We start from the raw sequence: 22,043 nt of genomic DNA, 5'->3' as shown, positions 1-22,043 counted from the left end.
AAAGTTAAAAATAAGTATCCATTTTAACCTCTGGTTGGGGTCCAATTAAATGACAAAACTAACAAAAGTGTATAAAGTAATATAGCCTTCTTGGAATTAACTATCTTCATTGAATTGCAGCCGGAAGTTATTGTGGTCCCCTGACTCCAGGGACTAAAGTTGACCCTAATATGCCCATAGGTGGCGCTGTTATTGCACATCAAAGACCCACATCCCATTGACGTACATTCATTTTATATCTCCATAACCACAAGTCCGATTGATACCAACTTTGTGTCATATGTTCTCCATGGGCCTCTGATGACACCTGACAAATATGGTACAATTCGGCTAATAGGTGGCGCTCTAATTGAAGCTCAAATACCGTGGGAAAATCCTATTCATTTGAACGGCATTTTGAGCCAAAAGACATTTTGCCTCATAACTACTGCACAGTAGGCTATATCGCACATTTATAAACCTTATGTCTACGTGTTTGGTGGATGCTGCCAAATCGTATGGGATAGGACACGCGTCTATGCCATTATGGGTTTTTTTTGCTACATCGCCACAACTGAAAAACCTATTTTAATGAACTCCAACCGCAAGTCCAATAGGCACCAAACTTACCATGGACATTCTCTGGATGAAGCTGATAAAAGTTAGCGCTCCCCAGAGTGATACGCGAAACACTGTTTGAATTATAACATTTCATGCAATTCTGACAATAGGTGGCACGGTTTTAGGTTTTGACCTATCCTGTTACATATATTGCAAGTTAGTATATCCTTGGTCTTTAAATTATGCTATAGCTGGTCACTAATTGTGTAGGCTATGTGTTGCTCATATTCATATCATATTCAGATCTTAATGAATACATGATTCATTTATGTTACATCTTGCAATGCCTTACTAATGTACGATAAAATAATTTATTGTATCCAAATTTTAAATTATTTATGGTTGCATTGTCAGCAAAAATGTGTGTGTCTGGGTGTGTGTTTCCATAAGAGTAGTGGCTCTCAAAATGGGATCCGGGGACCCCCAGGGGTTCTTGAGGGAGTTCAAAGGGGTCACCAGCAAAAAAAGCAAAAAATCGTTTCTTTTCACTGTAATTCCATCCATAAGTAACACAATGACAGAACGTACAGACTATTTTGGTCATGGGTTTCATACGTTTTCTGTAATAAAACATCTAAAAGTCAAAATCCTACCAGATGGGCAATCCTGGGACAAAATCTTATCAAATGGGGGTCCATGGTCCAATCAGTCAGTTTATGGTTCCTTGACATAGTTTGAGAACTACTGCACAGAGGGTTCAAAAGTAATGAATATATGTATAAAAAATAAAATATAGTCATTGCTGTACGATCATAAAAAATGACACCCTTGACAGTGGTGGACAGTAACCAAGCACATTTACTCAAGTACTGTACTTGTTAGAGGTAATTGTACTTTACTTGAGAATTTTCTTTTCATGACATTTCTACTTCTACTCCACTACATCTCAGCTTCATTTACTAGTGTGGTGTATAACATATGTGCATTTGACCATTACAGTTTAACATAATGCTCTGTAGCTGGGGACAGTGAACCCTTATGGGGACAGTGAACCCTTAAGGGGAAGTAATGATTGATGGGTGTACAAAGAGTGAACCCTCCTATAGAACTTGACCACTGACTCAGAGCTGGAGAGAGGCACAGTGAACTCTTAAGGGGAAGTAATGATTGATGGGTGTGCAAAGAGTGAACCCTTCTATGAAATTTGACCTCTGACCCAGTGGTAGGGGGAGTAGAGGTTAGTGTGTATGAAGGGACTGTGCCCTTATATGGTTTTTAGCAGAGACCTAAACATGTCCTATATAAGCTGTGTTCGATGTACAGAGAGACAGAGTGGTCATCGGGCTGGGTCACTCTCCAAGCTGCTGCAGAGCTTGTAATTGATGCTGAATTCTTTGATGTAATAAACTTTTATAATCAAGAACAGTGTCAAGCGGATTTCTTCTCAACACATCACGCAGCATTATCGTTCGGACACCACACTAGTTACTTTACAAAGGAAGATCTTTACACACAAAACATATGAAGTGTTTAAAATAAGTGGTTTGTTATAAATTATATACAAGTAAAGCTTGTATATTAGTTGACTGACAGAAATTTAATTGGCAACTATTTTGATAATCATTTAAGCCAGTTTTTCTGTAATAATATTTCATGGTCACAGCTTCACAAATGTGAAGATTTGCTCTTTTTACTTTTAATTATTTTAATTTATTAATCATTTTAAGATTTAGATTGAAAAAACAAACATTGTGATGGTTTTGGGCTCTGGGCAATTGTGACAAAGGTTTTTACAACCGATTAATGGAGAAAATTATCAGCAGATTAATCCATGAAGAAAAAAGTCTGATACAAAATAGTTCAACCTCAACCGAGTACAATAGTAAAATCTTGCTTTTATATTAATGCATGGGTAATAATAATCTCATGAAATAATATATAATAATAACAGTCACAGAAGACATGTGCATTGAGTACTTTTACTTGTAATATTTTAAGTACATTTATCTGATTATACTTACATATTTTTACTAACATTTTCAATGCAGTACTTTTGCAGTGAGGTATTAGTACTTTTACTTAAGGAAAGGATCTAAATGCTTCCTCCAGCACTGTCCCTTGATAGTAAACTCACAGGCGTTCTGTTCAAGTACAGCACACATGGTTAAGTGCTTTTTGAGGTTTTAAAGTAGCGTATGGTGCCATCTGTAGGCTGAATGTTGGAATTGTTTAAATCTGTTACACCACAGTGACATCTGATATTTTGTATTTAACTGTCGATCCATCTATTATTTATAACCTCTTATCTTTAGATAATGCAGAATAAAATGTTGGACAATAGCAACTGTGCCAGATGGACAGATGGGGTTCAAATGGGAGAGCGGAGTAGATGCACACTCTCCTAATGGAATTTTTCTTTAACCATTTATTATTTTAGACAAATTGAGATAAGTTTAGATAAGGACTTGGTACAAGTTCCTGTTGCAGGTTAAAGTGTTTGCATTGTGCAGTATACTGATAGGAGAAAACAAAAAAAATCTGTTGCTAAGGTAAATATATTTAAATGCACAATGGATCATTCTCTCTGGAGATACATACCTCAATATATCTGGTGACGTAGTTATGAGAGTGATTTTGTTTGTTTTTATTATCCAAAAAACTCTTTAATGCATATCAGGTTTGCTCTCTGAGACTGGAGCAAGGCTTAATATGTTTTGAAAGCCACCATTAGAGGGCACCATTGTCACTTGTCAGTCATAACTTCCAATGAAATGTGTTCTTTTTTGGATGTCACTCTAAAACCTTCAGTTCAGTCAAGTGAGTACAAAGTTTTCCTCCTGTCTGCAAATAGCTTAGAGTGAATACTTACAAGGAACCAACCTGTTTATTGAGGAGAATGTAGATATCAGGGTTGTAGACTGTGGAGGCTTTAGACAGACAGGCGGGGTAGATGCCAGTGTCAGGTCAAGAGGCTGCCCACCATGACAACCCACAAAGCAGCAGAGCAGGAAACCACCCAGGTCACCTCCCTCTCTGCATTCTGGGTGGAGACATACAAGTACATATATCAACCCAAACCCAGAAGAGACATATTGCCTACTGATTCATGAAAAGCAGCTGCGAGTAGCGGAAAACAATGGCAAAGAAAGGGATAGACAACCAGAAGAGGAAAATCGACTAATTATTAAACTTGGTCCACAGGAGCACCGCATGTCCACTGGACAGATAGACAACAAATTACTAGTGCAGGTACCCCTTTGGTGGTTGTGTATATGTATATTTGGAATTAGGAAGAGCTCTTAAAAGAGTGGAAAATATTTGTACTAAAAGTCACTTGCAGAGTTACAGAAGTTGTAGTTTCCTGAGAATGATTGGATTAATATACTAACTATTAAAAATATAATAATACAACTGTAATGTGTTTGGTCTTCATACATACTCCATCCAACCAGAGTTAAGTCAAGTTCCCGGTGATGACAAGCCATCTCTCAAATGCTACCATGGCACGAGACCACAGGCTAATTATACCTGGAACAAGACAGAACAGAATGAAAGACTTATACTACATAAAAAGTATATAATACCATGACTGAACCACACAGCATCCATAATAGATTGTTCAGTCATGGGGAGAAGTGAGAGCGTGTTATTTTTTCTGACAATAAAATCCCATCACAACACACATAAGGAAAACTCTTGTACATTTAAAATCTTGGGCTTTATGGTAATATTATGTGATATAAATCACTCCCTCTACGGTAGCATTGTATTTAACTACCCTTTTATTTAGTAGAACTTGCGTTATTAACTCTTTAGCAACAAGAGTTGCTGTAAATTGTTTAATTTTGCACCCCAGGCTGGATTATAGACGAGGCCAGTGGGGCCAGTGCCAGTCTGAGAGTTTTTATCTCCCACAACAGGAAAACCTGTGATGACCTTTATTGGGGTAGCACACAGTCTTATGCTAGCTATGCTGTGGAGCGCCATGTGCTACGTCTCCAAAACAGTCTTTTGATGTAACTATAACTATTTCCCACATCCATGTCCCAAGTATTACTACCAGTATGCATATTTCTAAACATTAATCTCTTAAATAAAACATCTGAAAAATATGAATTTAGGAGCCTCGTCTTCTGATCAAAGTTTTCAGACAGCTTTCAAAATGGCCACCAGCAAGCAGGAACATATACCCATATCTCAGTATGCAATTGTCCAAAATGACACGAGGTATGTAGTTATTAGCAAAGCAGAACAACCCCTGACACACCGGAGACAGCTTCACACAACATGCTGAAAACTCAGATAAACTGCAAAAAGTCCTGGGAGGGCTATAATCTGTCAAACACAACTCTTATGAATGGACTCAAGTCATTTTGAGGCAGAAAAAACCCTTTCAGTCAAGAAGCAGAGGCTGCAATCATCCTCCTCTCTGGTGTCCTACACCTCTTCCTTCAGATTTCTCTGGATCCATTGTTCCAAAACTGAATGAACTGACTCTGGCCCTTTTATCCATCTTTTGAAGGTTCTGATTGGTGTTTTATCAATTATGACTCTTTGTGTTATGGTTACCACCTATTTTAGTGTGCTAAATGAGCTCAAGCTGTGCTGACTTGAGTGAACAATAGTCAGTGCTTTCTCAATGACCACATGGTGTAGGCAATGAGAAAAATTGTTTGAAAAATGTTTTGATATTTTAGTTCAATAGCCTGGTTATGGTGTTTAAGCAATTGAGGAAAAACTGTATTACTAGTTTTTGTACTATTGTTTTGATTTTATCTCACCAGTGTGTAAAACTGTGTTGTAGTGTGTGTGTTTTTGAGGACTTGTGTGTTATGTCTGAGGGCAAAGTTTGATTTTTCCGCAAGATTGAATGGTTTTGAGTGGAGACCTTCATTTTGACTTGAAATGAAGTCTAGTGATGGTCTGAAAATAGGATGTTTGGGGAATTGGGTAAGAAATTGTGGATTTGTGTTTAGAGTTTCGAGAAAAAGAGGCATAATTATAAGAAATGTGTTTAAGCAATCAACAAAAAATGTAGTAATGTTGCTTGTGATTCTCCCCTTCAAAAACCTTTTCATATGATGAACATGGAAGAAATAACAAATGTAAACATTTGCATGTTTTTTATTCCTTAGTGTGCTGTACAGTACAACACACCAAACAAAAGATTATTCCGCCCCAGCGTCCTGTCTTTGGTCTGGGACAGGCCAGAGATTCTTGTTCTCCTCCACCTCCTTCTGCACCTCATCTTCCTCCTCCTTCTCCCACCCTTCCTTACTCCTCCTCCCTATACCTCCTCCACCTCCTCCTCCTCTGCCCTTCTCTTTTATTTTCAAGGATAGTGATAATGTTGCACAATAGGGTCTACAAAGTGTGTGATTTCAGAGCAGACTTCATGTGCTGGGTATATTAGTTCTTTATGAGGCTGCATTCCTTTTGCAGGCATAGAGAGATGTAGATGTCTTCCCTGAATTTTTTATGAATTTTTTGCAGAGCCTTTTTGTCAGCTGCTGAGCTGTTATTACAACATGAATAAACCGTAAGTTACGACACTCTTAATTGTGCAATGGGAAAAAGACACCAGAAGCTGTTGTGACATGTTGATCCTTTCTGAGAGAGAAAAGTCACAGCTTTTTTTTGGTATAATGTTATTGAAAGCTGTAATCCACAAACAATGTTGCTGTTCCAGCTGAAGCAGTGGAGGGTGGAGGGCAGTGGAAATGGCGCTTTGTCTGTTGATCTGTTGGATCTGTATGCATACAGGTGAGGGTCTAGAGTGAGAGGGAGAGCAGCCTTAATTTACTTGAAGGCCAGCCTTTCCAGGCACCTCATGATTAATTAGTTAATGCCACTAGCCAGTAATCATTAATGTAGTCTGCTTTAGAACTGGCACTATGGTGGATATCTTCAGGCTGGTGGGGACAGTGCACTTTGAAAGGGATTGGTTAATGATATTTGTAAATATTTAAGCTAGCTCTGCCGCACAGTCACTGAGAACCCGTCCTGCAACAACATCTGGGCCAGCTGCTTTTCCATACATTGATATTTCAGAGTGTTCCAAATATTAGTTAACAGTAAAATAAAATGATCTGCCTGTCACCACAGTGGGATTTTGAATTTCTCTATGAAGAATCTGTAAACATCGATGAATGTGTTATTTTCCAGTGTCAACAACATACAGACACCATAAACATGTTTGTATTTTTTTTATTATTTTTCACTTTGCAGATTATTTATCATTTTCTTCTTGACAACATTGCATTTGTATATTTTCACATGATGAAACACTGGTACATATATTGTTATTTACAATTCACATCATTAGTGGCAAGTCTTGATGTTTAGTCTAAGCAGGCCCAACTTTGGAGACTTCAGTCACTGATTGTGTTGATGAGGATTCCTCCTCACCTCCACCCATCCCCAGCATCGTCATCATGCATGAACGGAACTGAATGGGAAAAAACGATCATTGATAGAAAATTTACACTGATTCTGCAGAGCAGTCAGTCATCGAAACAACAAAAACTCTCTGCAAAGTCTGGCATTTAGCTCCTTATTCTTACCCATTTATATTTATCATCATGCATGTAGAAAACTGAGAGAAAAAATCTAAATGTAGCCACTATGTGTAGCCAAATTAGCACCTAAATATCTAAATATACACATAGCAGCTTTGATTTACATCACAGTGCTGGCAAAGTGTATAAATAATGGTGTAACATGTCTTGTTATTATGATATCAAAATGTTGCAGTAGTGAGCAATACTCAAATTAATACAAGACACAATGGTCTCAAAGATTATGCACATCAAGTCATTTTTTGAGTTAATGTATAAGCAAAGGAAAAAATGTTATGATGATGTAACATAAAATGTTGCCTTCTCGCACCTCAGACTGAACTGTCGGCATAAGATAATAAAAGGTACTTTATTGCTACCGCACATGCTGTACATGCAGAATCTGATACACAGACACTGACATTGGCTGTGCATGAAATACGCAGGAAATGTACTGTATACTAGATAAGCAAGAATATAGAGTATGCGGCATAACCTCCCCAAATGGTTTGCATCTTTTCAGACTGTCCAGTGGCAGTTCTAGTACCACATTGTTGGGTTGTTTTGTTTTCAATTTCCATATGCTTTTCAGTAAATTCACTTCTGAGAATGTTTAAGGTGAGAAATCAACTGTGTATATTTCGAATATTGGCATTTTTTTTACGAAAAGTGCCTGATCTCTAGACGGCTGTCCCTCCAACTTGCTGCCTTAACCCCAGTTGGGCACCTCTGCGGACACCCTTTGGACCCACAGCCACTGCCGGCAAAGAGCCAGTTATCACCAGACAATCATTCAGCCGTCTTTGCCAACCCCAAGCCTGAACCCCAGTCAGATCTTTAGTCAACTCTGCTCTTGCTGTGCTCTCCAGGGTTTGGTCTGTCCTGCTCCCTTCCCTGACTCTCAGACGTTGACTATTGCTGAGGCTAGTCCTGCTCTCCAGCCACCTAGAACTATGGCTGAATCATTGTCGTTGCCAAGTGTTCCTTGCACCGACTGTGACAAACTATCTCAGCACATTTTCAGCCCCAAAATGCTGGGGTACCATATCAGTTTCTTTTAACAGTTGTCCCGCACACTTTTTTGTAACAAAGTAGAAAGTGCATACCTTGTCACATTAGTTATTCATTGCAACATTTAACTGACCTGTTTATTGAAGACGACATAGATAATTGGGTTGTAGACTGCAGAGGCCTTTGAGAAGCAGGAAGGTATGGTGGCCAGCCTCAGGTCAAAGTATTGGCCACGGTTATTCACAACCCAAAGAGCAAAGGAGGCATAAGGCAACCAGCACACCAAAAATCCCATCACCATGAGGACCACCATCCTGGTCACCTCCCTCTCTGCTTTCTGGGTGGAGACAGACTCAGCTTGGGCCTTGGCTGCCTGTTGAGGAAAAGAGGTGAGTTAAAGTCAAAGACTTATATTACTCTAGCAGCCAGTAGTGCAGTGACTACACGTGTGTACAAGTATAACCTGATACATTCAGTTAGTTTGCATTTTGATCTTAGAAATCTGAACCATGCCTGTCAGAGCCATGTCTTTATTAATAGCACATTAAGGATTGACTCAAATCAATTGAAATAATTTTTCTCACAGTCTTAAGCCATGTCAGTCGGATGGTATATTTGTACTGATAAACTCTGGCTTTGATTAGACAAAAAATGATGTGTGTTCAAAAATAAATGTTACTCAATCTGAAGATTACTTTTTTTGCGTCACATGTGGAAAATCTGTCTTTTCAGAACCTCTTCAGTAAACCATAGTAACAATATTTGAGCTTAGTGCTTGTGGGTTTTGTGATTTTTTTGCCTCACCATTTTCATTGTAATGAGCAGCTGGCTGTAGCAGAAGACAATGGTGGTGAAGGGAACAGCAAAGCAGAAGCCAAAAAGGAAGATCACGTAGGATTCATTGTTGTATTTGTTGTTTGTGGTGTACCAGTCAGGACCACAGGAGCACTGCAGGCCTTCTGGGATGTACCTGGAGAGATATTAAATAAACTGTACATAGCAGCTTTGCAGTATAACCAGTGCAAATGTAAGGGTGTGTGAGTGATACTAACCTGCTCCATCCGAACAGTGGAGGAGCTGAGGCGATCAGTCCAAACACCCAGGTGAATGCGCAGCAGGCTAAAGCATGGTCAGGCTTGAAAATAAAGTTACCCATTGGCTTACATATGACAAGCCATCTTTCAAAAGCTATCACTGCAAGAGACCACAGGCCTACCATACCTGGAATGACGAAGACAGCCAATTAAAAACCCTGTCTCTTAATAGAAAGGCATGCTCAAATGGAACAAGTTTATTGATTTGAAACAGAAGCTTAAATCTTACCACCAAGTGTAGCCATGAAACCTTCAATCTTGCACGCTAGTGCTCCGAAAATAAAATATCTGCTTGAAAAGGAGCAGAAGGCCGTGAAGGAGCCCACACAGGACACGAGAAGGTTTGCCATGGCCAAGTTAACCAGGATGTAGTTGAGGTGGGACCGGAGCTTCTTGTATTGGACAGTGCATGCAATGGTGAGGGTGTTAATGCCAGTGCCAACCACAAATATGAAGAACATGAATCCTGCCATGGAGTAGAAGGTTACCGAGTTCCCCAAGTGGTCCTGAGGAACCAGAAAAGGACTGAGCGACGTGATGTTGTTGGTTTCCAGATGAATGGGTATCCAGAAGTCCTCTGGCAGCTCCATGCCACGATTTGCCCTCATTTTATATGACTATTGATCACAATTGTTATATATAAGTTTTATGAGGCAAACATGAAGTCTACTGTGGAGTCTGCGTCCCTTAAGTTTCTGATGTCAATCTTTTGTGGAGGACTGACTTTTATAAAGCCCCCCAGGATGCCATTCATCCCCATTAAAAGGTTAATTGATTCTATAATTGATTGATTGAATTAGGTTTGCATTAATTGGTGTAAGCTGTTTAGCAATTTCTCCTTCTGTCTGTGCTTCCAAGGAGATTACGGTCAGGATATTTAAAACATTGTGGCACGCAGCTCTGACATTATAGATTGGGTGAATGGTTGAGGAACTTCAAAGTTTGGTTCTTTGTAGAAACGTTAACTATTGGTATCTGAATGAAGAAAAACATGCACACACACATAAGGATGCATGTACATGTATAAATGTGTCCACAGTGCACCTGTGTATATATGTGTGAACACTTGTTTTGAAGATCAAAACATGGTTAAACAGGATAATCCTATTTTCTTAAGGAAGATTGCAGGAGGTCTTTGTCTGCTAATCTAATCTGTGGCATTTAGTAATCCACTCTGATGGTTTAAAAGCTTTATTCCCTTTTTTTATTTTGCCTTCTTTCCTGAGCTTAAAGGGTGCATAAGACGTTGCACACAGTGTGCTCTTGCTTGTTGCAGTGAATATGCTCCTTACAACACATTATCAGTAAATTATCTGAAATATACAGTCAGAACCAGGGAATGTATTGTTTTGCAGTGTTAACAGACACCACATACAGGTCTGAATTATTTATTTTTTTTCACTTTGCAGATTATTATTTCTTACTTGAAAACAGTGCGAACATTTGTTTACATGTCACAAATCAGAAGTGAAAGAGAAGTCAGCAGTCTGGATAATCTGTGTATTGTTTGTTCTTTCATTATTTCGTCTCAAAACCAAATCAGAAAAACCAAGTAGTTTTTTTGTTTTAAAACCAAAATGGAAAACAAAAAAAACAGACATCTGTTTTGTTTTTCTGTTTTAACATAACTGAAAACAAAGGAGCTGCGTTTTGTTCTTTCTTTGACCGGTGCTGTATACCTACATCCCGTTCTCACTCCCCGACTCCTCAAATATGGCATGGTCAAGGCCTATGGTCAAGGCTGATCTGAAGCAGCTGGTTACCTGAGCGATCTAAGAAAATACCCTAATATGTTTATCAAGGTTTTTTTCTGGAGGGTACGGCCAGGGTGAACTACGGGGGAGCCTGGGGGAGCTTTACTCCTCTTAATAAGACATGAGCTCCCATGAAAACATGATTTGTGATATTTTGGGGGTCTCTAAAATATCAACAATATGATATTTTTGCCATTCATTTCTATTTTTCTGTGACCTATAATCATGGATCATGCGTAAATCAGTAGCGGGCTTCATCCAGCCAGAGGGATCACTGACCGTCCGCAGTGCGCCAGGTTGCGGGAACCCCGTACGCTCCAGCGCACGCTCCCTCTCCGGCGGTAGACCTAATAGGAGTTGTGTTGCCAGTGGAACCGGCACACTGGACACTGGTCGTTCCCTCTGGCTGGATGAAGTCTGATGCTGATAATCCATGTGCGGTGAAAACCACTAATAAAATTGAGTAGATATAACTGAAATTCTAAGTAAATATAGCTAGAAACAATACTATTAATTAACAAAACAAATATGCAACATTGACTCAATGATTTACCTGAATTCAATTTTTATTATAACTATCAATTATCAAAATAAATATGGTAAATGTACTTCTTTTTAGCTATATTTACTCTTTATCTCCAGGAGTACATACACAACAAATCTCAAAAACAAAGCAACTGAACTCATCACATTTTAATTAGACATTTATTTGTCCAATCTGGTTACTTTACAAAAAGACAATATAAATTACAAACAAACATCATATGTAACAATGACCACACTATAAACAGTAAGCTCAACTCTGCATATTAGTAAGCTGTCACTCAAAAATGGGTAAAATGCACCAAGAACAATTGGCCTTTGAATTAACTGAAAGTCCAGTGTGTAGAGATATTTGCAAAATATGGTAGAAATGGAATATGATATTCACAAGTATGTTTTCATTAGTGTATAATCACCTATAATGAGCCTTTTTATGTGTACAGACGGCATGGGTCATCTTCCTCAGAGTCCGCCACGTTACAAAGTCATGTTTCTACAGTAGTGCAGAACGGACAGACCAAAGACTGGCTCTAGGTTGGGCCAAGTGTGTAGGAGAAACTACGGTGGCAGTGAAACTTCAGAAAATGGGAAGACCCGCTCTAGAGTCATTGTTTGGTATGGTCTGTTCAGGGCTACTGTAGTAACATGATGGACGCTGCATGCAGTCTATAGAAATAGACAATTTTAGGTACACCTTGACCAATCTACTGCTTTACTATAAAGTCTAGAGTTGTTGTTTTAGCATTGAGGTCATAGCTAGAGATGGTGTTGGAATGGACTATATTACATTCAGAGGTTTTTCTAATATTCTGCTCACCTGATGGATGTAAATAGGGAGGACAGAAAGAGAAGAGAAACACCTCTCACTATAATGTAGAACAATACAACATGCCTATTTACACATTTCTGAAAATTTGACAAAAACCTGAACATTGTAAACTTTGTAGAAATAAAAGTTTATGGCAGAGCTGTTGCTTAGAATTGCATAAGACTGTTCAGGTGTACCTAATAAATTGTCTATGAGAGTAATTGTCTTAACTGAACTCTGCATATGGCGGATATGCACCATGAACAGTGATTAACATTGATGTAAAGTTACACAACAGAACAGAATACCAGTCAAAAATTCAATGTTCTCTTATAAACATTAAGACAATCCACCAGGCTACATTATAAGACAATCTTGCCAGACAGTAGTCAGCAACTTCAGTACAAGGGGTCATTTTCAGTCACTGAATTTAGTCTGAAATGTTTCCAGGATCCAGCTCCAGAAGTACTTTTTGGAAGACCTCAAAACGGTAACTTTTGAGATTCTTGGGGTTTTCCAGATCCAAGGCATAGGTTAGTACCAACAACTAGCAGCAGTCTGAGGACAGTGATGCCCCCAATCACAATCCCTACATCAGTAGGTTCTTTACTGACCCATCTTGGTTCCGCAGCAGGTAAATCTTCACTTCTCCTGCCAACTCCTCTTGAACACCAACTGGTGCATTTGCAGCATTCTGCAGACATTGTAAAGATAAGAAGTTAGAGCTCACATTCTTTGTAATAATTTGAGTCTTGACATTAATTAATGCACACAGAAGGATTAATAAATGTATTCTGTAGTTTATTTATAAATAACTCTCCATATAAATATTTATATATACAAACGTTTAATATCAGTGATTCATATTATAGACACTACTGACTATATTTTTGGGTGCATTGAAAATCATTTTGTAGAGAGTCATGTATATAAAATCAAAAAAAAACAACACATCAGTAAGGTCAAGAGTGCCTAGGAATGTCCAGATTAAAAAACATAAATAGGGTCACTGCAATAATGAGAATTAGGCACAAAGCTTAACATAACCCACCTGCGGCCTGCACTACCAAGTGAGGTAACTGGCTAGGTGTACTACACACTACATATTTACTCAGTGTTAAAGAGAACAACTAATACATAGCACTTGATAATATATTTTTAGATTTCCTTCTGACTTGTTCCACTGGGGATAGAGCTGAACGATTAATTATGTATAACAAGGTTTTCTAACTGCAAAGGCTGCGATTACACTGGTCACATGACACGCAAGAGTAAAGCACTGGGGGTGTCCAAAAAATAAGAGGCCAGGGTAGGGGTTAGTAATATGAGAAAAAACATTCATAGATGAAAGTGGTAAATTTACAAGAACAAAACTCCAAAATCCAAATTACTTGTATATTTGTGATTATTCCTCCACGTAAATTTACCACATTAATCTTGGATATTCTGAGTTTTTTTTCGGGTTAATTGCCCTCTCCCCTGGCTCCATTTTTTATTTAGGCTATTACAACCTAATATGTAGTTGTACAGTAGGCCTATATACACAATAAAAAATACAGAACTAGGCCTACAACCGGCCCACTGAATTACAAATTTACTCAGTGCCTGCCAACAAGCCTCCCTGGAGTTGTTGGCCACCACGGTGTTAGATTTGGCCCTTAATGTTTCTTTACACTCCTCATATCCTGACACAATCAATGCGCATTCTTCTGGGGTAAATGCGGCGCATGTTTGTGATCTCGTCTCAGTCATCAATGAATCCATTAGCCTAGTTAAAACTTCAAAACGAGGACTTAAAAATCCTTAACATTAGATAAATAAAACATCAGCAGTATACAAACGGTATTGGCGGAGGAATGCAAAGTAGATGCAAGAAAAAAAACATGGAAAACTCATGGCACAGATGAACAGGCAGATGCATGACCATGACCAGAAAGAAAGACAGAAAAAGCAAGTAATGTTAAAGCAAGGGTCGGTAAGATTTTTTTTAAAATAACCATTCATTTTATCCTAATAGTAGTACGTGTGAAAGGTAAGAGTAGCTCCCTCTCCCTCCACTCCAGAAGGAATGCAGTTGTAGTAGGTCTACCAGAAGTAGAATACTCACTTCTGCCCGATGTTACTAGCCTGCAGCACCCTACTTCGCCTTGAACTGGGTCAGCTGTTTGGAAGAATACAAGTCCAACATTGACGTGAATGTGGCATCTGACAAATGATGGGAGACAGAAAATCGCAGACAGTGTGAATGACTAAATTAACAGGCGTAGGCATAGTCTATAATATTGCGTTGATTTAAAGTGTTCTTAGGAGCTGTATGAAAACACAAAAACATTTTTCTAAATTAACTTCATAAAGCAATGAAATGAAAACTCCATTCATGCCATAAAATGTGCTCAAATAGTGGTTGAAAGACTGAATCTCAACATTTAGGCTACTGAAAACTCACTGTTCAGGAGGAACCATGGAACATGACTACAGTCTCTGTAGTAGGCCTAAGAAAGCTATATTGACCTGAAATAGATAGCCTACGTTCATATTAAAATTTAGTAGCCTATTTCAATATCCCTACCAAACTGCTCATAAGTCTCACATAAGAAAAATTAAACCCATTTATTTTAACGGTTGCGTCAGGGTGTGTGAAACGAACTGGGAGCAAATAAAAAATATTAAACACATTTCAAAGCAGTAAGTAGGCTTATGCTGCTTTAGGCCTACTGTAAAAACCTGTAGGCAACAATAGCCTGAGGCTTTTAATCAGTCTCTGTAGGATTATATCGTTATAGTCAAGAGTTTCTCCACATCACCGCTGCAAACATAAAGCAGCCTACTGGCTAAAACAGTCTGTGGGATTTCCTGCAGATGGTGATGTCATTTCCAACAGAGCTGATTGGTCAGTAGGCGGCGTTTCACAGAGTTGATCTATTATGTGCTCCGGAGCAGGTTAGCCGTTCAGCATGGAGATCTACGACGGTAAGAAGTGAACCACCTTCGTGGTACTGAAAACCCAGGATTAACCCTGGAGTTACCTGGATAAGCTAAAATCCTGCTTCGTGGTAAAGGCCTCTGGCATCGTAATTGTAATCTCCGACCCCGCCGGACACTCAATGCTAATTGTCCAAAACATAGTCAGAGTGGCGATCAGGAGTAACGGGATTAACCCGGTGGGCCGGTCACTCTGTGGCCACCTGAACAGCCCAGTTCCTGAAAAACTAGAGCGAGATGCGCCACCAGCAGCTGAATCGGTAAGACAGAAGACAGCAGGGAAAATTCAAGGAGTGTGTGGGTTTGGCTAACGTTAGCTGGCAATTTAGCTAAATTTGTGCCTTTTATTGAAACGCATTCAACTTTTCGTCAGTTTTTCTGTACAGATCAGCCTGGATGGAGAGGGATTTTAAACTTTGATGTGTTGCAACAAACTTTATAAATGTTGAACTCAATGTTCTGCATAAATGGGTATGATTATTGACAAGTTAGTAGCCTGCCCAAAATCAAGGTTGGAGACTATCATGTAGCCTAGAGCATTTTTCTTGCACAAAGTTAATGAATAAAAAACAACCCCAAACTTTTGTTGTTTTCATCAAGTGGTCAATGAAAGGTATCACACATATCATTGCAGGCAAGCTCACATTATCTAGTTTAAACCAACTAAAACACAAAATGACACCGTGTTTCACATGATTTGCTGTAATGTTGCGTACATAAACGTCACAGTGGCTTTTCATAGGAAATCTGATGGTCCCCTTCCTTCACATAGAACACAGTTGGCCTATACAGGCTGTTATTGGCAACTGAGAAAGTTGGTGAATGCCTCAGTTTTTAGGTGGCGTTACAACCTGATGACATATAGGCAATTAATATGTTATACATATATTTAAATGCCTTTTAAAAACTCAAAAATGTCTCTTTTAAAGGTGTGTGGCTGATTTTAATCGGTTACAGCTCAAAGTGGCGCGGCAGTCTTAAAATATGTTGAAAAGGTCGTAAAAAGGTATTGAATTTTACTTCAGGATTCCTGTATATACCCTGGTATATACACGCAAAATCGCCGTTTTGCGTGTATATGTGACGCATGAGATCATCGGTCATCAGGTTGGATATTCAGAGATTTTATTAAGTTAGAATAGCTGTTTATTACTATGACATTTACTAAGCCTGTGAATAATTTCAGTGTAGAGAGGCTGAATGAAAATTACCCAAACCTTTTAATCCTTATGATTCGTTAATATACAACTCGCCGAATTAACTAATAACAGTTCATGTTTGCTGTGTACCGTTGGATGTACTGACAACAATCACGGAATTATTTTATATTTATATTATTTAGATACTGAAAAAACTGGAGGATTCTCAGGAAAGCGTTCCTGTTGCTAGTGAGACAAACTCAGCGTTGAGCCAATATTTTATAGCTGCAGCCTCTGGTACTGCAGCTATAATATTGTCCTGTTTTGCCAACTTTGGTGACTTCAGTCACTATTGTCTGTGTCCAGGGCTCTTAATCCTCACTTCTACCCATTCTCAGCTTCTTCATCATGCATACACTGAACTGAAAGACACCAAAGGGAAAACTAATTAAAAAATACTGTCTTTGCTAAAAAGCTAAATTACTGGCCATTTGGCACCAAACAATGATTTGTATTTATGTTGTAAGTCTTCTCTTCCAAATCAGCCACACTACCTTTCATTAACAATAAAGCATGAGCTGTTTATACGAAAGTCTTTTTTTTTATTGCATTCATTTGTTTCAAGGCATTTTCATTTACATTTGCTGTGAGTTTATACTAGTTTTGTGTGGCCTATTAATTATACATTACAAGCCTGACAAATAGGAACAACCACAAAGGGCACCTCCCAAATCAGGCATGAGCCTTTCATGAATGTTTTCTGCTTTCAAAACGTGATTATTTTTTTTATTTTTTTTGCTCTCTTTTTATTATTTACACAATGTTTGCCCATAACTGTAGTGAGCTTTCAATCTGACAAGACATCCAGCATACCTGTTTATTGAACATAGATAATTAGAAATAGCAAAGGTTGCCGGTAGAGTGGCAAATCTCAGGTCAAAAGCCTGCCCACGATGGCTGACAACCCAAACAGCAAAGGAGGCATAAGGTGTCCTGCAGATGATGAAGCCCAACACCATGACAACCACAATCCTGGTCACCTCCCTCTCTACCTTCTGAGTAGAGGCAGACTAATTGGGCCTTTACTGCCTGTTGAATGAGAGAAGTGAGTTGAGTTTCAGTCCTATGTGTTCTGCGTGTTTGTGGTTTATGTATTTAATGATTTCATCACACAGGAGATTTTGTTTATGCCGCCCCAAGCATCACTCGTTGGTTTGTGGTTTTTTGAGCATCATAAGACAAAAAACATCCTCACTCTGTTTTCATCTTTCACCACAGGAGCACTGCAGGCCTTCTGGGATGTACCTGGAGACAATTGCAAAGGCAATGAGTGTATGTGGCAGCTTTGCAGTATAATCAGTGCATATGTAAGGGTGTGAGAGGAATACTAACCTGCTCTTTCCGAACAGTGGAGGAGATGAGGCAATCAGTGCAAACACCCAGGTGAATGAGCAGCAGTCTAAAGCATGGTCAGGCTTGAAAATAAAGTTACCCATTGGCTTGTCATATGTAAATGAAGGCTTGTCATTCTAAAGTTATCACTGCAAGAGACCACAGGCCTACCATACCTGGAATAATATGAAGTCAGATTAAAAACTTCTGTCTCAAAGTACGCCTTATCGCCAAGTGTTACCAGAAAACCTTCAATCTTGCATGAGTAGTGGTCCAAAGATGAAAAATCTGAATGCGAAGGCACAAAAGCCAGTGAAGGAACCCACAGTGGACACGATAAGGTTTGCCACGGCCATGTTCACTAGGATGTATACAGCGGGACTGGAGCTTCTTATGGTGCAAGCAACTGTGAGCAAATTGATGGCAGGGCCTGCAATGCATGCAAAAAACCTGTATATTGCCATTCCATAATAGGTGCCTGAGCTGGCAAGATGATCCTGGGGGACCAGGAAAGGGCTGAGAGACGTGATGCTGTCCCGAGTCCAGAGGGATGGGCATCCAGAAATCCTCCGAAAACTCCATCACACGGCTGTGCTTCATCTTGCCCTGTAAGCTAAATAAGAAAAATCAAAATTTGCTTTTCCGGTGATGGTCTGTTCAGTCTCTCCTGCAGGTGCACTGTCTATGGCAGTCCATTGCAGAGACAATTTAGAGGGTTGTCTGATCAACTCTTTTAAATGGAGTTAATTAAATAATTGAATTGTTTGACTGACTTTCAACTCACTTAAATAATCAGCCATCTTGTCTATGGAACAGGACTTCCAATAACCTTTTGATAGTATTAAGATGGATGATCTCTACCTATTGAATCAGGATTAAGAAAGGATTACCGTGTGTTAACTGTGGATCTCAGCACAAAGCAGAGCATCAGAGTCATTGTATGACATTTTATTGTTTGAGGTCAACTCTGAACTTGAGTTTAGGGACGGACAGATAGTGACAAGTGCATCAAAAGCAGTGAGGAATATTCTGTGAACATCTGCTTACCATTAGACGAGGTTGAGCAATTATTGGTTTGTGTTGACTAACCCTCAGTTTATTTAATTCTTTTAGCAGGTTAATGGGGACCCACAAAGCTTGAGGACACAAGTAATTAAGATAACTGGCTTTCAGAATAGGATAGTAAGAGTAGGCTTACAAGAGCATTTGGATGAGAGTTTGTTCTGTCATCATAATGTCATTTAGCTGATAGATGTGATAGCACTATACCACACAAGAAAACCTTCTTTAAAAAAGGCTGACTCTCTGATCTGTGATCATCTGTGATCCTTATGGTGGGTGAAAACCCACATACACTTCCTTGAAAACCTCCACCTCCTGATGCTATAATTGATCCATGTCCCTCTCGAGGCTTTACCTGATGATCTCTTTAGGCTTTCGAAGTTTAGTTCTCAATCTGTTCCATAAGACTCTTACTGTGTGTAATCCATTGCTGGCAGCTCAGAGCATTATGGCAGGTCAAACTCCACTGACCTGTTCTAACTCGCTGCTGTGCTCACTTTTGATGCACCCAAACAGATGTAAATAACAATACCCAGCTAAGTGCTAACTAGTTTTGTGACGAAAGCTCATTTCTACAATGTAAGTGACCCAGCAATGAATATTTTAATACTGACTCAGTCAGTGGATCTAGGGCCACAGTTTGGTCCATCAAGACTGAAAAAGTCTATCAAGACTGAAAAAGAGACAAAACTGTATGTGGCATTGTTGCCCACTGAAACAAACTTAAATACCTAAAAATAAACCTGAAATTAATGTAGATTCATCATGCCTGAGCTGTTGTTACAAACTAAATTCAATTTAAGTGAAGGAAGGAGGAATGACTGACCACTGGTTCTAAAGTGTATTTGTTTGTGTCTTCTTCCTATCCTCTCTTGTCATTTCTGAGAAACGTACATTATTTTGCAGGGAGACATACAGACAGTTAGGTCAAATGAGAGCCCAAAGTTATGGACAATTCAGGATTTAATAATCACAAGGGTTTGTGCTAACCTACTGGAAAATTGATCTATTAACATTTTTTATTATGGAATTAATTTAGGAAAAGCTTAGTCAGTTTGAATCTACTGGGGGAGGTTTTATAGATCAAGAATTGATCAGAATATTGGGTTTTAACAAGTCTTCACATACAAAGACTGATGAATAAAACTACATGTTGTGTTTTGGATATACATTGGAAAAACTGCTTCCACACAAAATTGTTGTCTGTTGGTATAACATAACACAATGAGCAAAAATAAAATAAAAGTTGTCCGCATTTTCTTCACTGTTTATGAGGCGGGTGCTGGAAGGTGCCAGGAGTGGCTGCACTCTTCACATAATAAAGTTGATCAAATGTAAGTGGTGTCTGGTCTTAATTGTCACTGTGACCTTTTTATCTTTCAATCAATATATGCAGATGGTGGACACTTTAAAGGAAAAACCTGAATAAAAGAGTGGAGAAACATATCAAATGCAGATACTTCAGTGTACCGAAGCTCACTGAATGGTTTGGTGAGTACGGCCTTTACCAGAGCTCAACTCAGTTAGAGAAGATTTTGGACCAGCGTGTAAGACCAAGTGATGAAACTTTTATCTTCAAATCTATTTAGTGATGTCTGTGACTGTCTCTAATGCTATAATCATCTTATTTTGATTACCTGATTAAATAAAGATGGTATCAATAAATAAGGGAATATCTTGTGGAGGAATGGTGATCATCTCTCTAACAGAGTTTCACAGACTTTGCAAGGAGCCCTGAAGCTGTTCTGGAGGCTCATGGTGGCCTGACTACATACAAAGACACTTCATGTTGGTTCTAGTTCCAGCACAGGGACAGCACATCATATCATTAATAAAATATGTAAATGATGAGAACCAAAACCCCCTTCTTTCCCAGTGTATTCATACATAACTTGTTGGAAGCTGCAGCACTCAAACAAAAAAATGCAAGTATGTCATCTGATGGGCAAATTATGTATTGCAAATAGGACAACTGTGTTTTCCAAACAAAATTAAACATTTGAATGAGACAGACTGTGCTGTAAACTGAAGCACATTCATTTTATTTGCCGTAAATAGATAGTTTTTTCATATTTGTCATAGAAGCAATAAATGATAACATACATTTTTTTCAGTGGAAAAAATCTCTCTTTGCTATGGGAACTTCTGAGGCAGCCCGTATACTTCAGAAATAAAAACTATGGCGTAGTAGCTAGTATGCACATGTTACATATAACTATTTCATTAAGTTAGTGGATGATCAAACAGGCATCTATGGCAAGCCATTTAAACATTTATTCCTTAAAACTTACTAGTCGCTATTTAAAAGCTAGTAACTATTTTTTAGTTACTACTAATTTCACATTTTTGCCATTGAAATTTATGGGGCTCTGAAGTTCAGATATCACATTCATTAGTAACTAGTAACTATTCAAATAATTACTAGTAACTATTTCCATTTTACTAGTACCTATTATACTAGTACTAGTTAACTATTCCGATAGATACTAGTAACATTTTCTTCTTACTAGTATTTTTGGGGGGATGTTACTAGTACTAACTAATAATAACATTTTAATTCTTATTAGTAAGAAATGAATAGTTACTAGTAACAATAAGCACTAGTAGCTAAATAATAGTGACAAGTAAAATGAAAATGGTTACTAGTAACTATTCAGTGAGTTACTAGTAACTAATGAAAAGGTGATATCTGAACTACAGAGCTCATAGAATAGCAATTAAGTACTAGTAGCTTTTAAATAGCGACTAATAAGTTTTAAGGAATAAATGTTAAAGCGGGTTGCCATATATAGGCAGAACTCTAAAATATGATAGGCTATGTAAGGCTTTAACAATATTTTATTAAAAAATGTCATGTAATTACACAATAGGAAACAGCCCTACTCATCATAGAGGAAAATGCATTCTGCATTCATCAAGTGACTTGTAGTGCTGATCCTGCTAAAAACCACCATAGTGTACAATAATGTTCCTAATTAGACAAACAGCAAAGGAGGCATAAGGTGTCCTTAGAGACATCAAATTTTCATAGAACTAGGACTTCTACAAATCCAACTTAGATTGAGAAGCTTAACATTCATCCAAAACGTTAATATTTTATATCGTGTGGCTTTTCAGTATAAGTCCAGCATAGAAATGTGACTGACCATACTGTTTTGAAA

At 38.5% G+C, this 22,043-nt stretch overlaps 1 protein-coding gene and 1 pseudogene across 1 annotated transcript; both read right to left on the bottom strand.

Annotated features, from left to right (window-relative positions):
* Positions 1-6,886: 6,886 nt before the first annotated feature.
* LOC123956402 (blue-sensitive opsin-like) lies at positions 6,887-9,810 on the bottom strand. The gene is made up of 5 exons (XM_046028564.1): positions 9,432-9,810; positions 9,161-9,329; positions 8,913-9,078; positions 8,242-8,481; positions 6,887-6,988 (listed from the first exon to the last, which is right to left on the bottom strand). The coding sequence occupies exons 1-5, from the start codon at positions 9,808-9,810 to the stop codon at positions 6,887-6,889; spliced, it is 1,056 nt and encodes a 351-aa protein (XP_045884520.1).
* Positions 9,811-17,646: 7,836 nt separating this feature from the next.
* Positions 17,647-18,420, bottom strand: LOC123956630 (annotated as a pseudogene).
* Positions 18,421-22,043: the final 3,623 nt, after the last annotated feature.

This window comes from Micropterus dolomieu, linkage group LG18 (genome assembly GCF_021292245.1).
Source record: "Micropterus dolomieu isolate WLL.071019.BEF.003 ecotype Adirondacks linkage group LG18, ASM2129224v1, whole genome shotgun sequence".
Taxonomy (NCBI): domain Eukaryota; kingdom Metazoa; phylum Chordata; class Actinopteri; order Centrarchiformes; family Centrarchidae; genus Micropterus; species Micropterus dolomieu.
Note: the sequence above shows the minus strand (reverse complement) of the source record. Positions and strands in the feature narration are given on the sequence as shown.

Bases quoted from the DNA above. Each gene is read 5' to 3' on its own strand.
- LOC123956402 (XM_046028564.1), bottom strand. From the start codon at position 9,810: ATGAGGGCAAATCGTGGCATGGAGCTGCCAGAGGACTTCTGGATACCC. The intron at 8,482-8,912 runs GTGAGGCAAAAA...TTTCCTCAACAG, and splicing joins TGCTCATTACAATGAAAATG to GCAGCCAAGGCCCAAGCTGA. The intron at 6,989-8,241 runs GTCAGTTAAATG...TTTCCCATTCAG, and splicing joins ATGTCGTCTTCAATAAACAG to TTCCGTTCATGCATGATGAC.